The sequence below is a fragment of the Rattus rattus genome, chromosome 15 (genome assembly GCF_011064425.1).
Source record: "Rattus rattus isolate New Zealand chromosome 15, Rrattus_CSIRO_v1, whole genome shotgun sequence".
In the NCBI taxonomy this organism is placed as follows: Eukaryota; Metazoa; Chordata; class Mammalia; order Rodentia; family Muridae; genus Rattus; species Rattus rattus.
Window position 1 is genome coordinate 41068070 of NC_046168.1, and position 20859 is coordinate 41088928.

The 20859-nt window shown below is 39.1% G+C and overlaps 1 protein-coding gene across 5 annotated transcripts in view; it reads right to left on the reverse strand.

Annotated features, from left to right (window-relative positions):
• Nucleotides 1-5462: 5462 nt before the first annotated feature.
• Nucleotides 5463-20859, reverse strand: part of Kcnn2 (potassium calcium-activated channel subfamily N member 2) — a 148767-nt gene continuing 133370 nt past the window's right edge. For 2 of the 5 annotated variants that reach the window (XM_032885843.1, XM_032885841.1), the window contains 3 exons: nucleotides 14219-14346; nucleotides 8199-8268; nucleotides 5463-6072 (listed from right to left, as the gene is read on the reverse strand). In XM_032885843.1, the coding sequence (XP_032741734.1) occupies nucleotides 5785-6072; nucleotides 8199-8268; nucleotides 14219-14346 (486 nt within the window). In that variant the 3' untranslated portion in view covers nucleotides 5463-5784. Of the gene's footprint in view, nucleotides 6073-8198; nucleotides 8269-10838; nucleotides 10848-14218; nucleotides 14347-20859 lie in introns of all 5 variants that reach the window. The other 3 variants (XM_032885840.1, XM_032885842.1, XM_032885844.1) reach the window with 3 other exon arrangements.

The following is a 20859-nucleotide window of genomic DNA, read 5'->3' on the forward strand; positions in this document are numbered from 1 at the left end:
CTACTTTGTAATCCAGCTAGAAGGAATGCATCAGGACTCTGACAGCCTGCATGGCTTGAGAATGCTATACCTAATGACCTTGGATTAGTAAGCAGAAACCTGAGAGGCAGAAGTAGGATACCCCCCTTAGGAGATATTGGTCAGAGATACTCCCAGAGGCCCTTAAACAATTCTTGTAATTTTTCTTGGTGTTTTATCAAGAAATAAGACCCTATTGCTGAACTAACAATGTAGATTAGGTGGAGAATACAGAGGAATGCAACTGGAACTGGGCAGGGAGCTTCCTCTCTGCTACCCAGCTTTTATAGTACCAGAAAGTATATCTGAGATTGTGAGGAGAGAAAAGACATCCATGACATTACCCAACTTTAAGCTATAATACCAACCTGCCAGGTGAGGTATTCTCACTGCAGTAGTGGCATGAATGTCATGGAGGAAACCATGCAGTCTCTGAATGGTTTTGAGCCCTGACTCCACAAGGCAGAGTTCATGCCTGATATTGTGAACTCATGTCAAAACTCATGGCTGAGGCAGACTTAGGCTCCAGAGGGGAATTTGCTACTGTTGTCTAGTGTTATTATTTAGTACTCAGCTGCCTCCCAAATACTTGAACGTCTAGAAATGCTACCCTTGATCTTAATCACAGAAACTTTCTGCCCGGTTAATGGCAGCAAATGCACGTATTAATCACCACTCAAGGTACTGAGAGTAAACGATGGTTCAGTGTTCAGCCTTATGCAAATAGTTTTACTCAAACAGTTTTTTTTTTAATTTTTATTATATATTACTTTACTTACATTTCAAAGGTTATTCCCCTTCGCGGTTTCCTGTGCATAAGCCCTCATTCCCTCCCCTTCCCCTCCCCTATACGGGTATTACATCCCCCTTATTGCCCCCCCATATTCCCCTGCACTGGGGGGTCCAACCTTGGCTAGACCAAGGGCTTTCCCTTACACTGGTGCCCCAACAAGGCTATTTTCTGCTACATATGAAGTTGGAGCCCTGGGTCAGTCCATGTATAGTCTTTAGGTAGTGGTTTAGTCCCCAGAAGCTCTGGTTGGTTGGTATTGTTGTTTTTATGGGGTTGCAAGCTCCTTCAACTCTTTTAACTTCCTCTAATTCCCCCTAAGGGGGTCCTATTCTCAGTTCGGTGGTTTGCTGCTAGCATTGACCTCTGTATTGGACATGCTCTGGATGTGTCTCTCAGGAGAGATCTATATCCAGTCCCTTTCCACATGCATTTTTTAGCTTCATCAATCTTATCTAGTTTTGGTGACTGTATATATATGGGCCACATGTGTGTCAGGCTCTGAGTGGCCATTCCTTGAGTCGCTGCTCTAAACTTTGCTTCTATATCCCCTCTTATGAATATTTTCCCCCCTTTTAAGAAGGAGTGGGAACATCTGCATTTTGGTCATCCTTCTTCTTGAGCTTCCTGTGGTCTGTAGATTGCATCTTGGGTAATTTGAGCTTTTTGGCTAATATCCACTTATCAATGAGTGCATACCAAGTGTGTTTTTCTGTGATTGCATAACCTCACTCAGGATGATATTTTCTAGTTCATTTCGTAAATTGGTTAAGAGAAAATAATTAGCTTGTAGAGAGTATGGTGGTGGACACCTGTAATTCCATGATGGGACTTGAGGACTACAAGCTTAGCTTGAACTTCATAGTGAGATCTTGTCACAAGAAAGTAAGAGAAAAATATTGAACAATCATATCCTGTTCATAGGCTTGCATTTTAGAGCAGGCAGAGTGGGAGTCCCCCCCTCCCAACAAACAAAACAAAACAAAACAAAACAGACAAGCAAAAAAAAAAAAGGTAAAAAACAAAAACCTGAATGAATTCAAGAGAAAGGAACTTATTTCCTATATTAAATATACTTGAGTTATAGTAAGGCACTTGCAGAGTCCTCATCCATACAATAGAAACTGTCAAGGATTAAATAAAACTTGTCTCTGACAGATTTCAAAAGAGCCAGGTCATGTAGAGAGACACAAAGGCTTGTGAAGTGCTGCTGTGAACAGTTATGGCAAAGCTCCTGCCATCCAGCTTTCAAACTGGCTATAGCTTATGGCTACTGCCCCTTTTGTGTTCACGCTTTAGTTGGATCCAAATGGGAACAGGCTTCTTATACATCACATCTTCAGTCCTTCTGACTGATCTAACTGGATCACATCCCTGCGACACACATTGCCATCGGGGGAGCACGCACTTTGAGCATAACTGAGGAAATGGAGAGGGCATTTTATGGGGTAGGGAGCACAAGTGTTTTTAAGAAGTTGACCAGAAAGCATGTGAAACTGTATGTAATATGTACAGTATTTCTGGGTGTGCTGACTTGACATATCGAACAGCAGCCCTAGAAGGCATCCTTCACAAGGAGATGCATTTCTTTCTACCTTGCTTAAGAAACTAGTAAAGACTAGAACAAAACGTACTCTAGCAGTGATGACAACGAGATGGCAAGATGTCTATTGCTCTGTCCTTATTCCTGTAAGCTCCAGTTAATCCCCTTCCAGTAAGAATTTTGTCAAATAACCAGATTTTTTTATGCAATGGAATGACAGGACAGTTCAGTTGGAACACAGAAGTGACATTAGTATGTTGTTACCTTCTGGAAAAAGTTGGAACTCAGGACCCACAATGATGAATTTGGAAAGGGAATTAAGCTCTATGGTCTGGCCTTAGGTGGCCTTTCGAACACATTTTAGTTACATTCCCAGAATCATACTTATGAATAGAATAGAGTTACAAATTAGAGACACAAAGCATCCTGGTGATATTCTGGTTCACATTAACAGCAGCAAGAGATAGATGTAAGAAAATAGATGTACTAATTCAGAATTTAGAAATTTGTTTCAAAATTTAACTAGATAGATAAGGGGAGGGGATCAGATTTATAACCTGTGTTCCATAGTGTTAGGACCTACAAGAAGAAAGGCAGATAATGAGGGTATTTAATCCTTGCAGCCTTATCCCAAACATAGTAATAAAAATAATTCCCATCATTGAGAGATGAATACCCAGGCTCTTTAAAGCTCTACAGAAATGCTTTTATGCCATCCATTCTATATATGGGTAGGAGGTTAGATCTAAAGGATGAGCATCATTCAAGGGCACAGAAGTAGGAGGAGGCAGAGATAAATCATGAATCCTGATTAGAGTCTACTTTACCATGTCTTTTCTCAAGGTTAGACAAAATTTAAACAAAACAAAACAAAACAACAAATAACAAGAGGGTTAACATCAACTCTAACCAAGAATTTCTTTTTCAGTGCCCATGCACTGCTTACAAACAATGACTGGGTTATTCCAGGCACTTTACTGAAGATCCTCTTGGAAAACGGCCATGAAGAAAGGAGAAAATAAAGAGAAAGGCACTAAAAGTTTCCAAGTTGAACACCACTTAAGCGTTTGGCCCGTCTTCACTTCCTTTTTCTCTAATGGCTATCATAGACACATTGTTTGCATAAGAAAATTGGGGAAGTTACTGAAGGAGAGTGCCTGGGATTTAGAATGATATACACTGGCTATGGAGAAAGAGGGCAGAGAGTGGCCAGCAAAAAGAGAAACAGAATTCAACCATTCCTGAGTATTCTGAAGTGCATTGCAGACATAAGACTCTCTAAGGATTCTGCCTAATGTTCAAAGCCATTTGAAGGGAGATTTGATAATGCCACATAAAGGGAATTTAAGAAAGCAGGATCATGATAGACATGTCTGTTGTGTGGATGGATGTCTCTTCTCTTTTAAATTGTGACTATTTTGCATTAAAAAGAGGAAAGATCTGTCTGTCAGTCTTCATATACTTTGTACAAAGGGATAGTAAAGGTGAGATTAATTTGACACACAGAAGAGCACCCGATCCACAGGCGTGATGACCAAGAGGAAGAAAATGGACAGACTACAATGCAACCTAAATTTAAATTCCCCTTTTCTTTTTCTCTCTGCAACAAGAGAAGCAATGTATTATTTTTGCTACTCTCTTCGATTGCCAACTGATCAGTAGAGTGATAATTAAGCTTAATTATGTCGACTCTGATTTTAGTCACCACAGAGGTAGAAAACACAAGAATTAACTACATCAATTACAAGAACATAGCATCTTTTCAAAAATGTTCTCCTTTTTTTTCAGTGTTTGTATCAAATATTTGCTATATCTTGTACGCAATCCAAAATATATAACAAGACAGTTTAAATCCATCTACAAATGAGAGATCTTGATGAGGTAGGATGTTGATATTTGTTTAACTCCACGGCATGTATCCATAAGTAGTATTATCATGCCTTTAGAATGAAAAGACTTTCCAGGCCTTGTCTTCATCCAGCATAGATGTAAATATATAAAGAGGTCTGTACCTGGTCTTAGATGATGGCTGATATTTTTTGAAATTATAGAGATTAGAATGGTAAGTTTTGTTTCTTTTAACTACGTAAAGCAAATCAAATATATCACTGCAGCTTTTGTTAAAGAAGAAAACAATAATGCGTGAAACTTCCAACATTGCCAGTCTGACCACAGAAGATAGGGCGTACAATTAGGAGGAGAGTTCAAGGCTTCTGAACAGACTTTTCTGAACTGCATACTTTTCAGGCACTGATCAGTGTAAGCAAGTTGTCTTCAGAGTGTGTAACAGAGGCTGTGATTTGTCACGCAGCATTGCCCTGTCACTTCATCTCAGTTCTTCCTGCAGGGTCTGGGAAACAACTCTATGTGAAGGAATTCCATGTGGTTCCCCCACCCCACTCTTTTCAAACTTAGTTCCTTCTTATGGTGACTTTACACTACACTTGCAGCCTTAACTATTCAGCTCTCTTTCCCATACCACACTTGTTATAAATATGGACCATTTGTGAAATTTACCATATGTCATTAATAGAGTCCAAGAAAGGACCATATGTTAGAAAGGGTGGGATTTTGCTCATGTATATTTATTATTTTGATGGCAATGTATATACTGATACATAGATATGTGGATAGATGTGTCTATGGTAAATGCTGAGGAGTATAGATTGGGGCTCTCATGGTAAATGAGCTAGGAAATTGGAACCCCCTAGGCTAGACCTGAAATTATGCAACACGAGTTCACAGAGAGTGATGGCCTTTGATGGTTCCTTCCCGTATATTTGCTTGTAAAATAGGAACGATCATCCAAAGCATCTCTTCCCCTTATTTGCAAATGTCCTGATAAAACTGTCCAAGTTTCCACATCATTTCAAAGCAAGGTTTACTAAAATATACTGTGAACTGAAAACAGGTTGGGTCCAAAAGGACATGCTATTAATATCTCAGGAAGGAAAATTTTCACAGATCAGTTGTAGAACAGTTTAGTCTTTTTCATACCAGGAGAAATTTGGGAAATCAAAGTTATCAACATGGATCAGATAATAGCCAGTCATGGTACCCTGAAAATAGTGTAAGAGGTGAAGTTATAGAGACAGGAAGAGACCAAACAAATATGTGCAGAAATTAACTTTTTTTATTATATATCATATAATGTAGTAGTAAAGTTTGTTTGAAGTGCATGAATAAAAAGTTAGTGAAATTACAGGAGGAACAATCTATATAGCAATAATTGGTGCATTCCCTGTGCATCTGAAAGAAAAAAAAAAAGAGTTTTCACTCATATTTTGGCCTAAAACTTAGTGTTCAGGTTCCCATGATTCTGACATCAGAACCCGGATAACGCTGATTAGAACCATAGGGGCTTTACAATAAAAGCTAAAATATTGACCATATGATGGCAAAAAGTCTTATTTTGTGGTTAACTTATTCTCTTCTAGCTACTCTCTGATGAAGTTGGTGGCGCTGTGGAGGAGGACCGCCGCCTCCTGGACGAGGACCGGGAACGCTCAGCATTGTAGGTGACATGCTTGTCATAGTTCTCCATCTGTGTCTCTATGAAGTCCCTTTGCTGCTGTCTGATGGTCTGGCTGATAAGCCCAGGGAGGGCATGAATGCTACCAATCAAAGTTTCTAATTTTGTTTCCAGGGTGACGATTCTTTTCTCAAAGTCTTCACTCCTTTCATTTAAGTCGGAAATCATATCATACATGATATTCTGGGTCTGGAAAACAAGAATGAGAAGACAGAAACAGAAGTAAGAAGCTTAATTACTCTTGCCTCAGAAGCAAACTGTCAACTCTTCAAGTTTCAGCACTGGCCTCTTGCCTGTGACAGGTATGTCAGCTAACGGAAGAGTTTTGGTCCCCCCCCCCTTTTAAAAAAATTCCATGTATTCTTAATGCTGAAATTAAAATGAATGATGACAGACTAGTTATGATTTAGAAAGCATGGTGTAGTGAAATGCCTGATGATTTGAGGTGGCATAAAGATAGATGGAAATGTTTCAATTTAATATTTATGTGTGTTGATGACTCTTATACAACTTAGCACTTCAAAGTAATTTTTCAACATGTGATATTACAACATGGCCAATTTTTATAATAACAGTAAAATTTAAGGAAGGGAAAAACAACAATCAGAAGACAACAAGGTGTAAAAACATAATGGAAGAGTAGGGATAAAGTGTAGGATCAATTGATTTGATCAGCTAACAGTAATTTAAAGCAATCAATACATATTTTCTCTTGTCTTATGTTTCATATCTCAGACCTCTTTTTATTGAATCCAATACAAAATGTAACAGATAAGATGTAAAGTAAGACAAACTCTTAATAAGATCAATAGTGGTGGAGGACTCTAAGTTACTAGTCTAGGGCTGGGGGTGAAACTTAGTGGTTATGCTTTTGCCTATCGGGCACAAAACCCTGGTGTGTACTCTCTGCACCATGCAAGCAAAAATTTATAGGCCACCTTACTGAAATGGTCTCTTCAGAGCCACATGGTCTGAAGGACCAATGTGAAATGCTGTCTTTGGACAGAAAACTGAAGTTGTCTTGATCAGAGGCAGTTCTGAGTCTTGGTTACAGTTCTTGTAACTTGGAAAGAGCAAGAGATGGAAAGGGGTAGCTGAGAGGAAGCGAGAGATGCTACACCCATGCTACACCCAGCCTAGTGCCACCTTTCCCAAATCCAAGACTCCTAGGGTCTTTCTCCTCCTACTTTACTTTGTTTGCATTGCACTTCATTTCTTTCTTGTATCTTCCAGCTTCTCAGCTGCTTAAATATAATGAAGGAACTGACTGAAGGAGCTATTCAGAACATAGGCATTTTGTTTCGGTTGAGCCATAGACACAGGGAGCTCTAATTTCAGATTTACTACATTCCTGGGAAAATTGAACAATATCTGTTCATTAGAAAGATACTGAACTCTTACGGTGTATATCCTCTTGTGGTCAGAGTAAACATGGCACTACATAAATAGCTTAAATATATTTTACCTTGTATATATCTTTTATGTATATGAGTAGTATTGGGGATGCAAAATTTCTAACTTTTACAGATTATACTTGAAGATTTGACAAGAGAATATGATTTATTAAATATAAAACAGGATGCATATGACTTAGTGTTGACTCTGCCAAAGCAATTGTGTTACAAGGCAGAACACATACATCCTTCTATTCTAGAATCTCCTTTAGAACTAGCTGAACAGGATGTAATGTTTACACAGTTGATAAATATTCATATTTTCAGAGTGGCTGTTACCTACAGAGGGACAATAAAAAAGAAGATAAATCTTGTAAATGTGACAAAGAACTAGAAAACTATTAATGTACTTGTTAAAAAGATGTATGATTATTAAATAATGGAGAATGTTAGAAAAACTGAGTATGTGTGTGTGAGCACAGAATTTAGTTTAGAATATAATTTCTGGGATTTTAAAACATTCCATTTATATAGGTTTGGGGCTTGCTCAAAAAATGTAAAATAGAATAGGAACGATGAGTTCTATTTATCTCAGAACGTTACAGTCACGTTCAAGATATAGTTCTGTCCTCTTGAGAGAGAAATTTCATTTCATATTCTAGTAAGGTATTCTATGGTATTTCAGCTCATTCCCCTATGGGAGCTTTTAGCACTAGGGTTGTATAATGTACATAGGAAATAAGAATATGAACTCAGCACATTATTTTAGAAAAGATGTTACTAAGTTGGGTCATTCTTTTGGGGTAGTTTGATAGATTTGTTTTTTAAATGTGTGGAGGCTTTGGAAATCCTGCCCATCACTCTGCAGTGGTTGTCAGTTTCAAAGGCTACAGCCACAAGGGCTGAGCCCATCACGGTTACCTTTGCCAGATCCACTAGGGTATTCGCTTGGTCATTCAGTTTCCTCTGTTCCATCTTCACACTTCTTAATCTAAAAGACAGAATCTGAAGTTAGAAAGGTCCTTCAGGTTTCCTGGGCTATGTTACTGCTTTCAAAGGGCATGCACAAAATCCACAAGAGCAAGTAACTGCATGGATAATGCCTTGAATATTTGGGGGTAAACTCCACACTGGTTATGTATCTGGTACAATGAGAAGCATGCTTCCCCAACACCGCAAAAAGAAAGGAGAGCAAGAAATGACATGTCCTCAGGACAACTATGTACCAGGTAAGTTGAATTCAGGAAGACTCATAAGGATTTAACCATATGAGAGAAAGCCAAAACATTCCTTAAAGCCCCCAGTATTGTGACAGATAGACATAGGAAGAAATATGCAAAGCAACTAGGATTTCATCATGTTGAGCAATGGACACCTTCCTATGCCTACGTGACTAGATACAGGTATTAACCCTGTTTAGTCTGAAATGAATTGGGTTAGGCATTTGAACCTGATGAGAACACAGTGATAAGTGAGATTCTTGTTAACAAAAACCACTTTTATTCAACCAGCAGCAAGATGAATCAAAACATACAATTTTCTGACTCCATTTCCCTTGGCTTTACCTTAAACTGACATTGAATTTGAACAGGGGCCAGACCGTTTCTTTGGGAGAATATCTTTTAGCTTCCATGTTAGGCTCTTTTGTTGTTGTTCTTGTTTATTTTGTTTGGCTTTGTTTTATTTTTAACTACATATCTGGTGGGTAGAATTTCTATTTTTAAGGTTATTTTTAGTTATTTTAATAGGTCATTGCATGTATTTGATTGACGCTCACATGGCCACTCTTTTAAAAAGCCATTCTTTCAATTATTTACTGTAGTACCACAATAAATATTTATTATACAATTCTTTTATTCAATAAATTAAGAGTTTACAAAACAATGGTGGGTTACTGTTCCATTTGCCAGCTATCCAAAGTCCATAAATCAGTGGGTTTATTTGTCACAAAGGAAAAAGAAGGTCCATCCTAACCTCACTTTGGTTCTGATAATCATTCACTAAGTATGGTTTCAATGAATGAAAAGAATATTTTATACTATTTAATTTAAATAGGATATAACTGTATAGGTGAAATAAAAATTCACAGGGCAAGATTTTACTGCCAGAGAGATTTTCCTAATGTGTTTACAGAACTTAGTGATTTCATCTTGTACCCAGAACAGCCAGTATATAGTTGAATCTGCTCCACAGAGAAGATGCAGCTCCTGCCAGCTCAGAGTCTAAATGCTGATCACCTATAATATAGTCTTTAGCAAAATAAACTGGTTCGGATTCATCTATCCATTGCTGTTAGTTCATTTGAAACATAGAACCAAGTTAAGTGGCTCCTTCCTGTGTTATCATAGAGTAAGTTGTAGTCTGAAAGAAATCTGCAAACACATATTTAAATTCAAATATATTGTTGACACAGCTTTCTCTAGGCATCAAGAAAGGTTATAACTCTTGAAGTCTATCTTTTATCAACCAGCAAAAATCAAGCCAATAACATCTTGACTTTCTGTGGGCCAGTAAGGAGAAGTGCAGTAGGAAAGCTTCAGTGTCAGCTGGGGTCTCCACTCTCACCAACCCCAATTTTACTTGGTTTCTTTGAGTATGGAATGTAGGGTTACACTAGGGCCATTGTTGGTGCTGGAGGTGTCATAAGTGACTTTCAGCGATATGCAAATGAGACCTTTCCTCTAAGATATATGGAAAAAGAGCTTTTTGTTTTAACTATCAAGAATATCTGGATTATTCAAGAAAAAGTGTCAGGCAGGTAGGTCCTACCCTGACTTTAGTTCCTGACACCTGCTTAAATGTTTTTCGTAGGGGCTGGGGAAAGTCTTGCCTCAGAGTTTTCTAGTCTATGGCTAGAATTCAATATCCATTTTAAAAAATGCCAGTTGATGCCATTTTACTTGTTACTGTAAATGTTACCTTTTATGACAGGGACTTGCATCGAGTTTTCTTTTAAAATTTAATAATGGCTAGAGTTTAGAGTTCTGGACCAGACACCTTCAGTAACCCATGAGTAAAGAGAGTCTTGATACTTTGTAAAATAGGAGGTAGAGAGTGGTGGTTGGTAAGGTAAAACCAAGAACTTTTCCAAAAAGCAGTAGAGCCCTGTGTCCTTCTGCTGGATTTCCAAACTATGTCTGACAGTAGAATCTTGCCCATGGTATTTATTACCAATCTACACAGCTGACGTAATAACCCTGATTGGAATGGCATTAGCTCTTGGGACTTGTCATGTGGTTTGGCTATTGTATGGGACTGTCTTCCTAGACTCTCTGTGATATAGGAAGGCAGACAGAGAAGCGCCTGCTTGAGCTGCAGCTGCCAGAATAAAAGGTGACATGCACATGGATAGTACACTTTTTTTCCCACAAAAGATTAAGAAACAGATGTTGATTTCTTCCTTGTGAACTTCACTTATCACAGGAAAATATCATGATTTTGGATCACATTTCCATAGCAGCAATCAAGACTACCAAAATTCACAAATAAAGGATCTGCTGGGTGCATGCAGCCAGTAGAAAAATCTGCAAAATGTTGAAAGGAACAGCTCACACAACTTACTTCCGAGCTCTATTTTCATTTTGTTGAAATAAAAAGACAAAACAAAAAGAAAAGAAACTGTAAAGTATTCTGGAACACAAGATAACATAAGGCAGTGTTCAGTTGTGCACTGGGGGCTCGATTCGTCAGCTGGAAGACCCTGTGGAATCTTGACATTGATTGGTACTATTCAGTCATTACCATCCTTGGTTGCCACTATACTCTGCCTACCTGAACGCACTTGGCTTCCTCTTAAACCAGAGTTCAGAAGGAAGAACGTGCGTAAAGTCATGTTGGCCTCTTCGTACTTGGTGTTCAAAGGAATAATAGGAAACAAAGGCTTAGAGTGATAGGTACAATGATTCCTTTGGAGAGGGAGCAAATCTTTTCCTTGTCGGGGCTATTCGGAATCCCCTCTAATATAAATTATGCACATTAGCTTTTTGGATCTAGACAAATTCCTGTTGATTGATGAATCCGTGGTTGAGACAGAAGAATGAAAGAATTAAAGCTGCTATCAGAAAAAGGGTTGAGAGTTAGAGAGAGGAAACACTTCATAGCATTGAGTGACAATTCAAAAAGACAAACACATTACTGAAAAGAGGGTACTGGCCTAGAGAGTTTAGCATCATCAGAGGCTAGAGAGGTCGCATGTTGGGAAAGAGGCCATAAAATATGGAAAAGAGAAAGAGTTGAGCTGGAGACAGGCTGGCAGAAGAGGAGAGAGCTATGAAAATTGCTCTCAGGGAGAACCAGAGAGGAACAAAAGCCAGACAAGCTCTAGCAAATGATTTGTGAGTTTTTGTCCAGCTAGGAAGTTCTGCTTCAGGCAGTGCTGGCAGATGATAGTAAGATACCCCTGAATCTAAACAGTGGGCAGGGAAGGCCTGGCCCTGAGGAATCGAGCCCTGCATGCTGTCTTTCATGACGTTACTCTACATCTTCCAAAATGAAGTTAACATGGAACATGATTAGGCACCAGTTGGATTGTCCAGTCAAACCCAGCCCTCATAAATGAACTTACTCTGCTGCAGTTGTTACCTCAAGTATCCTCCGCCCCCACAGCAAAGGAAACCCAGTAATGCCCAAACTCTTATAAAACATTTCTGAATGTAATTGAATTGCATCAAATTCATCTGCTTTGGATGTACGCATTGCATAGTTTTAAATGGCAAGAAAAGGATGAGAATGGGAAATATGTGATGGAAGCAGAAGAGTAAGTAACAAGGGGTGGCTCTGTCACACTGTCCAGAGAAGCCAGCTGAACAACTCATATAAGCTACTCCCACATGCCCCACTGGTCAGGCTAAGTCCCATCAGACACACTTGCCACTCCTTCTGGGACATTTCATAAAATCATCTTGCTTCTATAGAGATTTTTTTTCATAATGTTTTGTTTGAAGAAGAAACTTATAGCAAAGCTAAAAGATTTTGCAGTGAATAAACACCCACATTATCCCATATTAGTGTGGATGTACTTAGATAGCTCGAAGCACATGGCCAAGTAGATTAAATAGCCACCATATCTCCACGGTTCTAGGACTGCATTACAAACTCTGTTTGCACATGCTTTGGATTTATTTTTGTCATTTGAAAATGTATGAAAAAGGTAAATCAAATGTAGCTGTACTTTAGATATTTTTCACCCACAGGCACACAAAATCCTGGAGTAAATAAGAAGCATGGTCAGGACACATGGACATACTTACTCCTCCTCCATCTTATACCCTTTATCTCTGCAGATATCTTCTCATACCCGGAAACAGTTGTCTATCGTACTCAACACTGACTACCATGATTTGCTGTGTTTGCTTTAGTAATGTTGGCTTAGGGTGTTGGATGACTTTAGAGAGCACACTTTCTTTCTAACTGAGTCCTTTGGGAAAGTGGCTCTCTAGATGGGCCTTGGAAACACAGAGGAAGAACATGAGTCTCTCGTGGGGCCTCTCTTGTACAGGGAATGAAAGAAGTACAACTGTCTGGCTGGAGCTCCTGGGTTGGCCCTAGGTCAGGGAAGCAAGGAGCAAACTCCTGCTTTGTGAGCCAGTTCTAATATAATTCTCCCCTCTGTATTTCCCACTGACTTTACAAAGAATAGTTTTAAAATCCTAGTCTTATCCTTTCCTTACAAAGCGGGGAGAAAAAGAGTTGTGTGCCTAGTGAAGTCCCAGAGTTAGAAGAAAAACACCATCCCCTTCTTAGCAAAGTGCCTTGGTGACAAGTGGAGAGCACAAGTGAGTGTCTGCGGGCAGTGATGATAAACCATTCTACCATCCATGCAAGGCCTCTCTATTTTAATCCTGGAAATGCTTGGGTTTTATTTTGACTAATGGGGGTTTCAATTCCCACAGAAGTATGCACATGGACACAACTATAGGAATTCTATAAACTTCCCAGGATACCTTAATATTCTAATTAAGCAGGGCAGAGACTGGACCATTGAAAGGTTAGAAGATAAAAGTCTATGTACTCCTCCCAGAAGGTTAGTGGTATCATGTTGCCTATGAGTTAACTAAATACATATAATCAAAAAACAGAAACAAAAACCCTAGACTCTCAGCTTTCTTGTCAGTTGTACTGGCCATGCCTGAGAAGGCCAATCTCGTGGCCCAGGCAAAACCCTAATATTTACCCACCTTCCCATCATCACCCCGGTATGTTTCATAAGGAAAGCCACTTTACTGAGCCACAAATGTGACTGTAGAGAAAGAACATTAAAAGCAGGTCTGTCTGGTGTCACAGTAGATATCCACATGCATAACACTTACATTGCAGATGATGTCAGCCTGCAGAGAAAGGTTTGTTTCCCAGAAATCATTGAGTCTTATGAGGTACAGACTGTTATCTTAATTATATAACAAAGACATGCAAGAAAGTAACTTAATAAGTAATTGAATAAAAGTAACTTAATAACAGAACACCAAACAATACCAATCAGCTTTATATCGAACATACAATATGTAGATAACTCCAACTTTCTAATTAAGAAGTCATTGAATATTGCAGAATTATGACAACTCAATATACTATGTCATATAAAGATGTTTGCCGGCATGCAAAAATCCAGATGGATGATATGATACCACCCCCCCAAGATTAGCCAGTAGATTCAAGCTGAACATTTCAGGGCAAATTATATAAATATACTAATTGAATACAATTATAACAGAAATTATGATCTTCAAAGAGAAAGATATTTTGATTAACAGAGATGAATTTCAGTCATAAAGGAAACTATACTTTTGTCTGGAGTCCAGTATTAGATTCTCAGATATCTCCTGGAAGCAAACATGACAATGCCTTTTCCTTTTTCTTCCCACAAAGGAAGGACTCGTAAGCACAAGACTCAAAAGTCAAAGCTAAGGAGACAGAACAAGATGGAGATGGAAACAAGTACTTACTGATGAATAGCTTGTAAGAATTTCCGTTGATGCTTCCTTACTTTTGCGTGGTCGATCTTTTTCACTAGCTTTGTGTTTTTGTAGATTAACCACGTTTCCCTGAGTACATTGGCGGCTGCGTTTTTCACCTGTTTAGAAAACCACAAGAAAAGCAGTTGCTGTATCCTACAGAAGGTTCCAGGTACTTGTTGAAGGCTGTGCTTTTCATTCTGAGAATCACAGTGAACTGGAGCTTTGGAAACTGCTACTCAAAACACTATTGGCTTAGCTGCCTTCATACAAGGATTTTATGTCTGTCTAGGAACACTTGCGTGAAATATTAGGGAGATATTACCGACTCTTTCTGTGCTACATTCTACCTGATCAAATCGGAAATTCTTTTTTTATTCAACACCTTGTATGAACAGAACTCATAGATGCTCATTCTTCCCCTTTATACCGCAATGCTTCTCCATCTATCTTCCCAGAGAAGGGCAAAATGCCAACTGCCAAGGTCAGCCAAGGCATGGATCCATGGCTGAATGTGTATGCTCACCCCGTGTACCTTAGCTCCCAGAGCAGCAGTGGATTATTTGCTTGTAAGCACAATTTCTCTTACACTTCACTCTAAACACGTGAAAAGATGCATTAGCTGTACCTTATGAAGCCTGGGCATCTTATCGAATCACTTGATTTCTTGATTAAAATCTCTAAAGGCCCAACTCCTCTGTCTGCCTCCGTCAAAGGACCTGGGAAGGAGGAACCTCTCTAGCTAATTGGCTAGTTACTTAATCTAAGACATTTTCCCATTTTCATGCTCTTGAGTAAAGAAAGCTCCAGAAAGGCGGGGTGTGGAGTAGAGGAGGGCAACTCAGGGAGGCAGTGCTGGAGGGCAGGTAGTGCTGGAGGGAAGAGTAGAACAATGCAGACTAAGACTAAGCAATGTGTCTTGAGTCCTTGAGTTGACAATAGTCAAGTCAACTCCAGTGCCTGGTGAACCTGTTGGAAATGACTTTTCTCCACCATGAGAGTGACAGAGATGGCGATTACTAATGCTCTGTTATTCCTGAGGTTTACAGTAAGCAGCTGTCATAGAATTGCACTATAACTATGGTACCTTTCAACTCTAGCTTTCCACCTTTGCAAAGAAACATCACGATTCAGGATTAATGGCATGAAGCCCCTTTTTTTCCTGAGTGAAATTGTACTGCCCTAATATGTTGTAAGAAAATGTCTGGTTTCTTCCAGAAAGAGTGCACTTCCTTCGAATAGCTATCACACTTACATAGGCTGGTTCCTCAGACTAATTGAAAAACAGCAGGAAGAGATGTAGAATGTAGCAGTGAGTCAAGGCAACACCCCTCCCCCCCACAACCCCGTTCCAGGGAAGTTAAGACTAGAAGCTAGAGCTTAGCTCTTTTCAAAGGTAAAGAAATTGGTGCCCTGTGAGAGATGAGGGTTTGAACACAGAGCACAGTGTGGGAAGAGACTGGCCAGCAGTCCGCTAGCAGTGTCTGCTGGGAATGGTTCTTGTGAGACTAGGAGCTCCCAACTTGATCATGGCTGTGGAAACCTGGACAACTGATAAGCAGCCCTGATGTACGTCCTCCCTGGCTTTACTTGTACAAGCAACAGTAGAGGGGCTGATGTCTAGACTGGGTATAAAGGTTTAATGCTGGGCCATGACCCCAACATTAAACATAACAACTGATTTTGTGCACATACATTCCTGTCTACAAAGTGAAAACTCCGAATTACTTTAAAATTCTACAAACTTTTGAAGAGGGTGGCTTCTAGTTTCTTGGATGCATTTTAAATGATTATTTCCTGTTGAGATGGTAAGGGAGCCGGGAATCTCAATTCAGGGTAGAGTGGGTGGGTGATGCCCTGAAAGCCGTATGCTCAGGAGCTGTGTTCCCTAAGCAGTCGTAGCTGACAGGCTTAAATGATAAGACACCCAGACATTTCCTTTAAAAAAAACTTGAAGCATGTGAACTGATTTTAAAATACATTCTCTTATTCCCTAATGAAGTCTTTAAAATCCATTACTGCTTTAACTGTTACTTTTCAACGTGAAAGCTACAAAACAATATGTGCCAGAATTATACAACAAAAGCGAAATCCAAATTGTGCCTATAACTGAGATTTTTTTCATCTTTTTGTCCTTGTTAGGGCTGAAAGAAATGGGACAATAGGCAGACTAGTTTGAAAGCACCTGGAAAAACTGGACGAAATTGATGCTCAAGTTTCCAAGGATCCAGAGCACAGCAAGTGTCCATATTCCCTGTCACACCAAGTGTCCCTATCATCTAGGTAAACAGGAAGCTGACTTGGAGGGATCTCTTGCCCAGGGAAGATCTGGGCTATACTGTCTAATTATATAGCCTTTGGCTCCCTGCCCTCCTCCCTGAATTTTTATAAAGCCTTAAGGGCAGGCGTCAAAGGTCATGTCACTAATCACACTGCCCTTTGTAGTTTGTTGCTGGTGTTTCATGTGTCCAGGGTGTTAAGTGGGTGTCACTGGATACATAATTTATAAACATTATATACCAGCCCCCCAAAGGATTCTTGTGATTAAAACGAGTATTGAAATCTACAAAACAACTCTAAACTGTATGCTGACAATTCAACTAACACACAGGACATCTGCCAGCTGGGATGCATGGTATCTGTGATGACAGGCATAAAGGATTCACAAGTACGTGTAAAACTCGCAGCGTAGTCGATGTGTTTTACTAAATGCTGTTTCCAAAGAGGAAGTTCTACAGTTCTAGAGTCAATTATGAGGTCTGGGGACATAGTTTGGTTGATGTCTGTTGGCCTAGAATATAGCAGTCTTTATGCTAGATCCCCAGGACCAAAAAAAGTAGAAAATAACAAATTAAGGAGAGTGAGAAGGAAGACCTCAAGGACAACTATTTCCTCCTTACTGATTGACCTACACCTCACTCCAACATATGCCAAACTAAAGGAAAGTAGAAACATTTTCTCTGTCTTCCTAATGCCCATGTTGAATTGAAGTCCTTCACTGGGAAAACAACTTGAAAGGCACACTAATAAACAGGTATTTGATATGCACAAACAGAAGCTGTACGAGAAATGGAGGTGGTGGTAATAACTGTCCGGATACTTTCCTGTGACTCCCCAACATGTAAAGGCTACCTACCCATTTTACATTGCTGTTTCATAGATAATTAGAAAAATAAATTATAAACAATACAATAAGATGTTAAGTGTGGCACACTGGGCATGAAAAACAGCTTATGACAGTGCTTTGAGAATCAGCAAAACACTCAGAACCGATGAATTGTCAAGTGAAACTTTGTATAAACCTATATAAGGAAGCCAGTCATTACTAACAATCTGTCATTACTTATATTTTTTCTTTGATTTTTTTAACAACTTTGCATGGTTTCAATCTCGGTTTTTTTTTTCCTTCTCTCCTAGGAGGCCTTTGCAGGTATGTATGTACATGGGACTGTGGAAGACATATGTCAACATTAGGTGTCTTCCTCAATCCCTTATCCATCTTGTGCTTTGAGATAGGGTGTCTCACTGAAGCAGGACCTTGTTAATCAGGCTAGACTGGCAGACTGGGGTGATGAACCGGCAAGCTCCCCTGATCCTTCTACCTCTGCCTCCTCAGCTTTGAAATTACAGTGCACAATGCATGTCCAGATTTTTTGCAAAGGTCCTGGCGAATCAAACCCAGGTTTTTAAGCTTGCACAGTAAGCACTTTAGTAACTGAGGGTTCTCCTTAGATGCTTTTTTAAAAAAGGTAATAAACAAAGTCACAGGTTTCTTTGTATCATCTTCACCTATACACTACTTCCACACTTTGCATTCATTCATTCCCCTCTTTAGGAAAATGCATGTGAAATGCAACCAGTGTATCTTCTACTGAGGTCTGGGTTGCTTGGCCCCAGACCCCCTCCCAGTTTTCAGAGCAGGTATCTGAGTTGTAGGGAATGGTTCTTTCATGTTTTAATCCAATGAGATGGTAGCCAATGCATAAGCTGTGTGCAGTAAATCATCTGGCAACTTTGTTAACAGAGATGCAGAAGACAAAAGGATGTGACTGTATGAATGCTCCATGATAGATCTTACTGATGTTTGGAAATACCATCAGTGTCTATTAACGTGTATCGTCATTCTCCATAGTACATTTACATAGAAGTGTTAAGACTTAAAAAATTCTGTTGTTCTCTTAATTGTTTGTTTTACAAGTTTCTTTGCAACACTAAGGTATTATGAGGACTAAGCTCTTAAGATTTGCTCTGAATTAGTAGGAATGGTATTCTCAAAAGATGAATTGTGGCAAACAGTTTGACCCTGTAAGATGACAGACTGTCTTCTAAATAGCTGGACCTGTCTTTTATGTGCATACAATACATTCATGTTAGGATGCACATGTAGAGGCCAGAGCAGCACATCTGTCTCACTCTGCAAATTTTTCACTGGAGACTCTATAAGAAACTCACATTTTTGGCTAATATGCCTGATTTACCGTGGTTGGTCTAGGGATCCTCCTGTATCTGCCACCAGTGCTGGGGTTTCAGGCACTCACTGTCCAAATTGGCCTTTTATTTGGTCATAAGGGATCCTAATCCAGGTCTACACGATTGCACAGCAAAGGTTCTTAGTCACTGAGCCATTAAGCCAGTCTCTGATCCTATCTTTCTAAGCTAGGTAACATCTTTAATCTGGCACATGGATCTCTAGTCTAATTCTTAATTCTAAAGGATCATATCAATTTTCAGAGAATTAACTTTCTCAATACTGGTACACACCGTGAATAGTGTGTTTTCTTTGGTTAATGTTGTACAGAGCAATGCTTTTTGTATAGAACTATTGCCCTGAAACTTACACATGGTGAATATTTTTGAACCCTATTGTTTGCCTCAATCAGACACAGACTTAGAAACTTGAAAACCTGCATATATTCCTGGGATGATATTCTTTCAATACTTAAATTGCCTTATCTTTAGAGTCATCTTCAGATTTCAGAATATTTATGACCTGATCCTCTGCTAGCCACTGGGGAAAAAGTTCTCTCCTATGGAGTGTGTGAGAGAACACTCGTATTTCAACAATATGTAGTGCTCTTGAGTTTGTGCTTTAGTTTCTCATCTTAGTAATGCACACACACACACACACACACACACACACACACACACACACACACACATAATATAGGACATATACATAGATATCCTTAGTTTTAATTTCCATCAGAAATCATTGAAGGTTTTAAAATTATTACTTTAAAAAGTTAAAATTTTATATAGATTCCACTTAGACATTCCATAAACAACCAACTGAAGCATGTTCCAAGTAAATGATAGTCATTAAGTTGATGACTTGCATAAAATTTTGACAGGATGAATATTAGAGGGTTATTTCACATACTGTGCCAAGTACCAGAATGAGGTAAGTCTCATAAACTATAGATTTATGTTTCATTCTACTACCATTTTAACATGTATACTTTTACCTAATGTCATCCTGCTTATGAAAATTTAATTGGTCAGTAAGCTGGCTTGCTTAGAGACTCACAAAAATATTGCAAAGCAGTTCCACTCTAAAGTACTAGTAAGATAACATTATTAAAGTCAATGGGTATCTTGTTGAACGTGGGTTTTTAATTTGATGAGCATTTTAATACAGAAGCATGTGGCAAGCCCTATGGCTTCTGCTTCAACATCACCCCCTCTGTAGTGCTGACAAATCCTGAGAAAAGTATAATACTTATGACAAAATAACATGGGTTATAAAAGACTTTATAGAAATTCTCCTTTGATACAGTAACACTTTTGACTCTTGACACCAGCTCTGCCAAGAGAGAACCTTATTGAGAAACCTTTGAGATGCACAGAGCATACAATGACCCTGGGATTGCATATGTTGTTAGTAAACAACAATACACGGAGATCACTTGTAGATCTCTGAAAAGAAGCTTACTCCCAGGCTTCCATCTAGCCCTTCCCTTCTAGTCATCACATTAGAAATGCTCCTGAGTTTTGAGGATAGAAATAGGAGTTGAAAAAAATGGGAGGAAACTGGGGAGAAAGAAAGGGTGAGAGAGGTGGGGGATGGCTCAGGGGATAGAGGTGCTTGCTGGGTAAACCTTGCAAACTGAGTTCCAACTCAGCAGCCTATATAAAATTGCAAAAAGACTCCACAATATTGTTCTCTGACCTCCACAAACACATCATATCAAATGTAGTATCCTTCATAATAATACATAAGACTTGTAATTAAAAAGATATTTGGAAGTGGCAAAGTCAGGTGAAAAATAATATGCAGTTGGGGGTGGGGAGTGTTGGATCCTCTACTAGACACTTGAAGTACTGTCAGGTGTAGGGTCTGAAGTATAAGCAAGGCTACCGAAATTCATGTTCCCCTTTCATAAATAAATAAATCTGTGTACATTTGAATTTTCAATAAACAAACCTCTGTATTGGAAATACATTTCAAGGTTGCCTATTATTTGTGTTTTAAAACAGGGTCCTACTGTGCTGGCCCTAACTGATCTTCCTTTCCTTTTGGGACACTATGGGACTGCAAGCATGCTTAGCTGAAAAGATCATTTTTGTACATGGAAGGAAACTACTGAAAATTGGAACTTTATCTGAAGATTCTGTTGATTTTTTGTGGACAG